Source organism: Trachurus trachurus (genome assembly GCF_905171665.1).
Source record: "Trachurus trachurus genome assembly, chromosome: 23".
Classification (NCBI taxonomy): domain Eukaryota; kingdom Metazoa; phylum Chordata; class Actinopteri; order Carangiformes; family Carangidae; genus Trachurus; species Trachurus trachurus.
Genome location: NC_139912.1, coordinates 17,640,479 through 17,651,079, shown reverse-complemented (window position 1 = coordinate 17,651,079; position 10,601 = coordinate 17,640,479). Strand labels below are relative to the sequence as shown.

Here is a 10,601-nt window from a genome sequence, read left to right as displayed (position 1 = left end):
TAGTTTTGGCCCATAGAGGACGGCAGCACACGTCAGCTGGCCATGTGATTTGGTCATCTTCATCTGATTCCTTATCTGGGTTCTCCCCCTCTCCTGTCTTGCTCTTTGACTCTCATCTTCAGAGAAATCTATGTCTGAATCTCCCTCAATGGTTCTGTAAAGTGTTTTCTCTCTGTCAAAGAGAAATAATTACAGGAGTACAAAGTCCCAATGTGCACTACAGTGTACATTATTAATCAGTGATTTTTTTTTTTTTACTATGAAACCAATTAAGATCAGTTCTGAAAACTCACTCAAATTACTCCTTAGATGTTTACTTGTGAAAAGCAATCAAAATATAACACTGAAAGAAAAGTCATGTTAGATTAAAAAAAAATGTAAAGCTCACCTTTCTTTCTTCCATAAAATGTGCTTGTGCTGATGTCAGCCATTTTGAAAAGACAGGCAAAGGGAAGTTGGCAAGGCCACACCCCCACACATGGAGGACAAATTAAAGCTGCAGTTGTCCTCTCTAATAAACATCAGGACTTGGTATATATAAAGTCTATCTATACTATGAGAGTTTTAACAAAACTTGAATGTGTGCTAGTGTACAAAAATGAATTACTAATGAATTAAATAAAATTTTGATCAAAAAAAAAAAAAAAATGAATTACTGGGTTTCAGGACGATATAGCTCACCTGTTGACAGTTTATGAAGGCTTAAAGTGATGTATGGTGGGGGTGTGGCCTCTTTGAGTGACAGGTGGCAGGCTTATGTCTGCCACAAACATGCACCAAATCTCCAGCACCAAACATTTTGTTTCTTCATCACCAGATCACTGCAAAATTTTCTCAACGTTGTAGTCACTGCCTTCTCCTCCTTCCTGCTCGTCTTCACAGTTCCTGGGAAAGAACCAACTATTTCTTGGTTCCCTTGAAAACTGACTTCTTTTTTTGGTCTGAACGTGCCGGATCAAAATTGGGTTCAGGAACCAGAACCAGCACAGAGGCCTGCCAGGTTGAAAGCCCTACTTGAGCCTCTTCAGAACCCATGGGTGATGATGTCATACAGTCTATGGTTTTTATAAAATATCTATTTAACAAATCTACTGAATATTTCTCAAAATTTAACACTGAAACACACAATCTTTATTCCATTTATCTTTATTTTCTGGTGTCGACAGATGTACTGTTCCTTTGACACAGAGTTTTATGGTTTTAGAGGAAACGAATCCTCAGAATGTGAAGCAGAGAGCAGCAGCATCAGATGAACGCTGTAAATGACAAACGGACACAAGATTTTTTCTTTTTTTTTTTAAACACTTGTCCATTTATTAATCAAAATGACAAACAGGAGACACAATCAACAGAATCAACATTCAAACTGTGACAAACACAGAGGTTTCTGTAAAGTGCCAAACAAGAAAAAAGCCTCACTGGTAATATACTCTATATATACACACACACACACACACACACACGCACATATACATACACACAAACACCACATAGAAAACTAGATTTGTAACACACACAACACAACTTAGAAACCATATAAAACCAGTCTACACCAGATCCTGCTCTAAAATGATTCTGTTTCCTGCTGAAAAGAAAAAGAGGCGTTTGATCAGTAGTTCATCTCTGGCTTTCTGACAAACCAAAGTAACGAGTGCTCGTACACACTGTGCAATTATCATCAGTAAAAACCGTTACACCCCACCCCCCCTCCCTCCCTCCACCCCCGATCATCTAATACATTCTACTGCCGATCAGAAACCAGGGGTTTCTGACGAAGGCACACGACAGGAAGGACCGCTCCTGGTGACGCCGTGTGTGGCGCCACCCAGATTATTGATCATAACAAAAATGAAAAAAGAAAAAAAAATCTGTGAATCAGTCCACAGTTGTTTTATTATCTGACTGTCCCACAGTGGAATATCTGTTCTCACTGTGGACACTCAGAAACCATGATTTGTGTTCCAGTTGTGTGTGTTTAGTAACGATGGCGGACTAAGTGCATCAGACCGAGTCATGGCTCTGTCATGTGACCTGTGGCTGAGCCGGAGAGCTCCGAGGTCGACGTCAACATGATCTGTTCTGTAAACGGCTCTATGCGTGTGGACAGTGGTGGAGATGTGTGTAAACATGGTGCAAGGTTGAGTGTTAGTCAGACACATGGAGCTTGACTGTTAATTCATCACAAAGGCTACACAAGTCGTAACATCTTTGACCCTTTTGGATTTAAAAATAAAAAATAAAAGACTATTAAATAACATAAAAAAAACAACAGACAAATTAATTTGCAGAACAATTAACGGTCAAAAGTGAGAAGCTTTTTCATCAGGATTAATTAGTGATGTTGGTTTGAAGAGTCTCAAGTCCAACAAGTGCTGGTTTGCTGCGACGAGAAGCTGCTGGTCCCAGACCAGCCAGTTACGTCTTCTGCCTCCTCCTACTGTTCATTTCAAAGTAAGCGTCCTGGCTCTTGCTCTGTGGCTTCTTGCTGACGGTGGACTGGGCTTTAGCCGGTCTGACGCTGGGGCCGGACCTCTGTGGGGCCGCGGCTGGTCCTGGTCCTGGACCAGGGTCAGGTTTTACACTGGACTTCCCGTTGCCGGGGTTGGTGGCCGCTGCTTGTTTCCGCCCTGTTGTCTGGACTGGCACTGGTGTTTTCTGATTGGCTTTGCTGGCAGGGGCGGGGCCCGCGTTACCCCCTGGGACCCGCCCGGGGGCAGCGGCGGTACCTTGTGGCGGGGCGGCGGCCTTGGTCGGGGCCGGCCCCTTGGCTTTGGCTGTGGCCTCTTTGCCCCTGAGCAGGGGGCAGGCGGGTTTGGGCAGCACGGGGGAGGCCGTCCTGGAGGTGGGGGTGGGGGCTCTGGACTGCAGCATCGGGGCCGCTGCGACTCGCGGGGCCGTCCGCGCTCGCCGGGCCGCCTCCAGACGGAGGCGTGAGGCCGGTGAGCCGGGGCGGCGCTGTGCGAGGCGGGAGCGCTGGCCAGCGCCCGTCGGGGGGCGGGCGTCTTTAGGGGCGGGGCCCCGCGCGGGGGCGGTGATGGGGCGAGGCACGGCGGCGGTGGGGGAGGTGCAGGGGCTGGAGGGTTTGGCGCATTTGGAGGATGGCTCGGGGCAGACGGGGCTCCTGGGCTGGGAGGCGGCGGTGCGGGGGGACGGTCTGATCTTGAGTTTGTAGGCGGGGTTTGGATCTGACGGAGTCAGGGCTCTGCGGTGGACCTGAGCCCCCTGAGCCCCCGGGCTGGGGGACTGCTTGGAGCTTCCCACCGGCGTGGCGGGCAGGGAGCAGGAGCCTTTGGTGGTGACGGGCAGGGGCAGCTGGGTGGGCTTCCTGGGGGAGGAGGGGGTCATCTGGAGGTTCTTCTTGGGCGCTGCGGCCGCACCCTTCCTGGGCAGCGTGGGGGTGCAGGCCGGGGAGGGGGTGTAGGGCCGGACCATCGGACTCGCCGCCGCTGCCGCCACCATCTGCTTACTGGCTGAGCTGGAGAGGGAGGAGGAGGAGGAGGAGGTGGAGGAGGAGGAAGAGGACGAGGAGGAGGAGGAGATGAGGTCGTTGACGGCGGCGAGCGGGTCCATGTCAGGAGGAGGGGGTGGAGCTGCGTTGCCGTGGTGACCTCCCTGGCCAGAGGAGGGGCCCTTCTGGAAGGCCAGGATCTTCTGCTCGAGGGTGGTGAACTGCAGGACTCGCAGGGGGTCGTACTTCATCAGGAAGCCGCGCAGCGTGTCCCAGCCCCCTCCCACGCGCACCATCACATGTTTCCCATGCAGCATCTGGGGGGGGGGGGCACATACAGAGGATCAACACACAAATACACATTCACTCTCCTCATGCATTTTATTGTCAGTAACGGTAACAGTGTTATAACAGGGAACCAGTAACTTTTTGGATTACTAGTCGTTACTGAAAAAAGTAGTGCCGTTATTCCCATCACTGATCACACATCAGTATGAATAAAACTCAGCTTCAGTATCACTCCTCTCTCCGTTAACAAACACTCAGATCCGTCCTCCTTCTCCCACACCCACAGGGACATTCCTCTTCCGCACCGTCAGCAGAGGTCAAAGGTCACAGTAAACCACAGACTGCTGACTGTATCTCCATGCTGCTCAAGGCTCTTCATCCATTCACTCACTCATTATTTGTGTGTGTGTGTGTGTGTCTCACCCGTATAAAGATGGTCTTGTCTCCCAGCCTGTAGCGGCCCTCAGACAGGTACTCAATGGAGACTCTGTTGGAGCAGTTGCAGGGCGGGTCGTCCAGGCCGTGCTCCTACAGAGGACAATAGAGAAGCATGAGTCCACCCTGCTGGACGCCCTTCAGTCTGTGGCAGCAGCACTTCATTCAGTCACTGTTCATTGACATGTTGTTGTCCTGCACAGGGGCAGGACTCAGTGTGAGAATTTATTATGTTGCTTATTCTGCTTCTTGTGGGGGGTTAGGGTTGATTATTGATTGATTATAAACTTAATGTTGATGCTGACAGTGGAAAATTAAAAGGTCCTAGGCATCATAGGCATTAATGCTGCAATAAAAACCCCTGTGCCCCCCACTAGAAAATACTCTGGCCCCGCCCCTGGTCCTGCAGCCTTCACATCAGCCTGACTGCAGCTGACACAGACTGCAGCTACAACAACTACCAGTCCTGATGACAGGAAGTGGACTGAGAGACAGACACACTCTGATGAAGTGATGACACTGATCAGACAGAATGAGACACCTGAGTCCTGCATTCAGCTGCTCGTGTGTTGTGTCCTCAGTCCACAGAATAAAGGGCAGAATAATAACTACAGAGGTTGGTGGATGCTTTTATCCAAACTGCTTCCACTTGAATGACTGGAGTTATTTTTAGCGCTGCTGTCTCCTCTGGGAATAAAACTCCTGACGGAGAGAGACGCTCCCTTTACCACTGCATTGGGTGAGGCAACAAACCCCCCACTCTGATGGTTCAGAAATGCATTTCCACTGATACATATGAACACAAAGTTCAGCACCCTCTCTACGTTATCCGTATCCCTGAGGTCACATGGAACGGCGAGTCAGCGTCACGTGATGGGCTCTGGTGTGTCACGTACCCTGCGGGGGGGCGGACGCCGGTGAAGCGGCAAGAACCGCTGCCTGCCGCCATCTTGGCTGGGCTTCAACTGGGTCACACATGTAGCACCTATGTGATCAGCTGCTGCCTTTACATCACAGGGAGGAGCACGAGGATGAATCTACTGACCGTGAGCAGTGTTGGCCACGTTACTTTAAAGGGACATTTTGGCAAATTCGTTCATTACCTTTAATTGTCGGTGCAAGCTGTTTTTAGATCGGCGGGGCAGAGACATGAGCTACACGGTATTTCCACATTTCCCTCATCAAACTAAATACACAATCCAACAACTCCAAAACACTCTGGTGGACAAGTTGTGACCTGCACATTCGCCACACTATAATAACGTATAATTATGTAACATTACGACACATTAAGCAAATACTCAGAACTACTTTTTTGAAATCACTCCACCCAGGGGTCGTGTCTGGAATGTAGTTCCGGCTACACATTTGCCTTGAAAACAATTAGCCTCCATATCGTTAGCTGAGCAGCTCACGTCTCTGCCCCGCCGATCTAAAAATAGCTTGCACCGACAATTAAAGGTAATGAACCTACTCCTAAAACTATAGGGATTATGGCGATAGGCAAATTTGCCAAAATGTTGAAATATCCCTTTAAAAAGTAATTTGTTATAGTTACTAGTTACATTCCGCCCAAAAGTAACTAAATTAGTAACTGGATTACTACATTATTCAAGTAACTTATTACCAGGAACAGTAACCATTGCGTTATTTTTTTGAATAAAATGCTCAAATATGTCAAATTACATGGACTCGCCCCCCTAACCCTCTAACCATAACCCTATAACCTCCTGTTTATCTGGAACTAACCAACTTACTCAGTATTCCTCCACACAGGTAAGCTCCGTGATGCAGCAGAGGAATACACGTCTTTTTTCCGATTAGTTGATGGACTGAAAAAAAATGTGTCTATAACGTCGTACACTTTAACTAGTGTATTATTTGTGATGAGACTTCTTGAGTCAAGTAACGGCGCATTTTATTGGCAGTAACGGTGTCACAATGGGGAAACAGTAACTTTTGTGTGGAGTGTGTGTGTGGAGACTATAGTTAGACAGCTCATCTATACATTGCAGTAACTTGAGCAGCTCAAGGAGACGAGCGCCACACTTGCTGCCTGCAGGTGGGAGGTTGACATGTCGCTGCTGTCAGTCAGAACTCACCCCGGGCTGGTAGAGGCCGCCGTGCTGGCAGCACACGCTGAAGGTCTTGACGGCCGGACGGGGCTCCTCCGTCATCAGCAGCGTCTCCTCCAGTTCGATCTCCTTCTCCAGCTTGACGAGCACGGGGGGCTCCACGCCGTACCTGAGGGACAGAGCTTCACGTCAGCACCTCTGGGCGGCGGCGGCGTTAAAACCAACTGCTGTGTTTTGAGGACTTACTTGGAGACGATGCGGCCGATCTCCAGCAGGCACAGACAAACCTGCCGTGGCTCCTTGTGCAGCACTGACACACAGAAACAGACCGACAGTTAGATGAAACAATGTGAGGGAGCAGCTGCGGAGTTCAAACCGTGAAAACGTGACGTTATGAGCACATGAGATGAAGCTGATTGTTCCCTGTGGGGATGTTGGCTGATTCATGCAGAACGCAGCAGAGGCTCGCAGCAGAGAGCGCTACACTGCCTCCACCACAACACTTTTTGTGCAACTGTGTTTTTGTGAGGTCACAGTGATCTTTGACATCAGCTCATCCAGGGGTCTGAGTGAGTGTTTGTTCCAAGTCTGAACAGAACCCATCCAGGTGCTGCTGAGACATCACGTTGACAAGAATATGACGGACGGCGCCCTGAACACGATGTGCCTCTGGCTCTGACTGTCACTGGTGCACTATGTCTGTGTGTGTGTGTGTGTGTACATTCTGTTCCCAGTGTGTCAGGATGAGCAGACGTGTGGTTTTCTTCCCAAATCGCTCCAATCCGTTTTTCTGGAGCTCCATTAGCTGTAATGAAGTGATGTGTACAGATACTCAAAGCTCAACAGATCCTATTAAACCATTAAGATGTCAGGCTTAAACACCAGATTCAGCTGTTATCAGGAGCTCACAGTCTGCTCTACTCAATGATCATCAGTATGGTGGAGCCAATGTTAAAGGATTCAACATGTTGGGAGCTGGATGCATCCTCTCTGCGTCTCCACTGACTCTGAGCTGCTGCTTTCTTTCACCTCTTTTCGGCTCTAACTTGTACTTTCTGGAGAATCAGTCAGTCGTTAAATCTTCAGAGGGCTGTTTCCAGTAGGTGCACAGTGAGGGTTCTGTTGTGTGACAGAGTAAACTCATCATGATGCCATTTCCATACTTTTCCTGAATAAACTATCTAACAGACGCCTGATGTGACTTTGATGACGTTTCTGTTTGCCTCCAGTTCTGAATTCTTCAGCTCTGCAGCGGCTGCAGCCTGAGGCCGAGTGATTCAATTAATTTCATTTCTGATCATGATTCTGGCTTCCAACGACAAGACGGGTACCGCCACACAAGTCCAGCTGTGCATCACGTTCATTTTACATTACCATCATTACAAAATCTGACTGGAACAGCAGTGTGTTGAGTGCTGTTGAGATTTGTTAAGCAAAGATCTTAACTAAGTATAAATGAGCAAATAAAGCCATGTTGATTCTGTTCTTAATATATTAAGTTAGATTTCTGTTTTGAAATCTGTTTATTTTCTCTTTTTTTGTTTTGTTTTTAAATCTAATGAAATAAATAATATTGTTCAAAATACTTGTGAATCATTATGGTTTTTGGCTGCCATACTAGAACCTGCATTTCAGAGATTTTCACTAATTATCAACAAGGTTTGATGGAGACTAACTTCCTACTGTGGGTTCTTGCACTGAAGCAACAAAGACTCATGAGTGTTTAACCAGAGTAGAGTTTCAGCCAACAGCAACAGATTCAGTCGCTCTACACTTCATGCACAGCAGTGCAGCGTGTGTGTAACAGTGAGTGGTTGCGTTGCTGCGGGTCGTACCGAGGCCCTCCGACTCAAACAGGTACGTCTCCTCCACGCCGATGAGCCGACACCAGGACAGGAAGTTGGCCGTGTTGTCGCGGGCGAAGAAGGAACCCGGGGAGGCGCCCAGCTTACACGCCACTTTCTTCATGGGGAACAGCTGTCAGGAGAGATAAAGTCAGGATGAGCCTCTGATAATGTTTGGACACAGTACATTCAAGGTTCTGGCTGCTTCTGGCTGTCATCTCTCCCTGGAGTCCCATGCATCGTGTTAGCCTGAGCTCATCTCTAAACATTTTAATCATCTCTCTGCTTTCACACGGGTCAGCTTTGTTTCTGAATTCTATAAATGTCTGAGAAGAGATCCAGACTTACAAACATGTTCTGGAGAAATCTGATCATAAACACACGGCGCATTAAAAAAATCTCCTTCGACTCATTTGTGTGTTGTGTGAGCTGCAGAGCTGCATGAACACCGCCCTTTGTCCGGTGTCCAAGCTATTCTCATCTGCGCCTGTGACTCACCTTGCGGAGTGCAGAGGGGCAGCTCTCTGCGATCTTGGTCTGCAACACGCCGATCAGCTGGCACAGCTTCACACCGTTGTTCAGCTCCTCCATGAACAGCTCTGCTCTCACCTCCTCTCCTGCAAAGATAAGACAAGACAGAGAATCAGCTCCATCATCTGCAGAGTAGACACACTGGATAAAACCATGTCTCTAGTAGAAAATAAATACTATTAAAGCACAGATTTAATACTCTAAGCTGTTTTTATTATTCCACTGTGTCTTTTGTTGCAGGACTTAACAAAAAGTCTCTGGTGGCGCTCCCACGACCCCGTATTGTAAATCACCGCCCCAGGAAGCTCAACAAAGGCCACTGAGTCTGCTTTAGTTCACACTGGGAACCAGCTCCACCACGGCCATAACACTAAGTGACTAAGATCACTTGACAAAAGTTTATTTTCCATACGACAATGGCCGGGCCCCAGGGCCTGAAACTTTATCCACTGCACGCCACCTGTTTCAGGCTCGACGACCGCGTCGCTCACACACTTAAAAAAAAAAAGAAGGAAAAAAAGAAAAGCTGAAAAATGAAGGATGCAGGTCGTCACGGTCGTGATGCCAGTAACTCATGTGGAGCGTTCGGTACCTGCCCACATTCCTGACCAGGACAACTGAACGTCTGCTTGTGCAAAACAGTTCCAGAGTCAGTTTCCAGTCGGCTTCGGTTTCCTCACTGCTCCATTGTATGGCAGGGACAATAGCTGTCAGCAGAATGGCAGAAGCGGATGGAGTGAGGGGTTTTGTTCCACTCCTGTTTATGTGCTTCACTCAGGCCCGCTTGAAAATGGCAGCATCCAAATCCAATTACATGGAACACCCGTGTCAATTGTGCTTTGGTATTTTCCTCGCCTCAAGGGGGAAACTGTTGTCGTGCAACTGTCCTGTGTTGATCTACTCGCTTATGCACAGGTCTGTTTCTCTACAGCTGCACGACAAAGTGAAGCCATGTTTTAGGCCTCAGTGTGTCAAAACAACAAACTGTCAGAGGCACATATAAAAACCCAAAACAAGACTCATCGATTTCTGCTGATGCTTACCCAGCATGCCTGTGAGCCAGATGGCCAGATCCTCCTGCATGGGCACCAGGGTGGCCTCGTGACGCACCGCCAGCCACTGGTCATACTGGAAGACGTCCGCCAGGCCGGGGCCGTGGCGCTGCGCTAACGGGCTGCGGGGGCTCCTGGGGCTCAGCAAGGGGGCGTCGAACTTCTCCCCAAACCATGCCTGAGGAGGAGAGGAGAGGAGAGGAGGAGAGGTTAAATAGCTGAACTCTGCTTGACAAACACATTCAATAAATTAAACTCAACCGAGGTGGAGATCCAGAGAGAAAAGCAGTAAAGTATGGGGGATGAGGATGGTAGAGTTGATACGATCTTCATCATCTCTGTGTGTGATGATGGATTAGAAACACAGCAGACTGCTGCAACAGATTACTGTGGCTGCCCACTTATTGAGACATCTGCTTAATCTGATCTGAGACCTGCTCTCTCACTAAGTCACAGCTTTATCAGGGCCATCTTTAAAGGAATAAGTCATCATTAGCTTTATTGTCAGAGATAAAGAAGGAGGCTGATAGTGTGTTCAGAGTTCAGACACTTAGTAACAGTTGGAGCAGGTGAATGAGTCTGGACAGACTGGACTGGTCAGAGCCTGGAGCACACACTGACTTGTTTCATGGTGCTTTTTTACTACACAGTTATAGCACGGCTCAACTCAGTTTAGGTCTTTTTCCATTACAGCTGAGTTCTTCATCGTGGGCGGGGTCGTCATACCACAGCAGCTACGGCTGCGTCGTCTTGCTCTCTTTTTTCAATCCTCTCGTCAGCTCCAAACTCACTCGTCTGCACCTCGGTTACAGACCACAGTGTGGTTTTCTACACAGCATCATTTAACTCAGGTGACAGAACAACAACAGTCTCAGTACAGATCAGGGGGCGCTGCTTAGTGGGTTTGATTCTCGTGTGGGACGTCGCG

The 10,601-nt window shown here is 48.4% G+C and overlaps 1 protein-coding gene across 1 annotated transcript in view; it reads right to left on the bottom strand.

Moving 5' to 3' along the window:
* Nucleotides 1-1,315: 1,315 nt before the first annotated feature.
* Nucleotides 1,316-10,601, bottom strand: part of gas2l3 (growth arrest-specific 2 like 3) — a 30,762-nt gene continuing 21,476 nt past the window's right edge. Inside the window, exons 3-9 of the mRNA XM_083999646.1 lie at nt 9,665-9,851; nt 8,589-8,707; nt 8,082-8,223; nt 6,493-6,556; nt 6,274-6,415; nt 4,160-4,264; nt 1,316-3,765 (exon numbers count right to left, since the gene is read on the bottom strand). Coding sequence (XP_083855772.1) covers nt 2,416-3,765; nt 4,160-4,264; nt 6,274-6,415; nt 6,493-6,556; nt 8,082-8,223; nt 8,589-8,707; nt 9,665-9,851 — 2,109 coding nt within the window. The 3' untranslated portion in view covers nt 1,316-2,415. The remainder of the gene's footprint in view (nt 3,766-4,159; nt 4,265-6,273; nt 6,416-6,492; nt 6,557-8,081; nt 8,224-8,588; nt 8,708-9,664; nt 9,852-10,601) is intronic.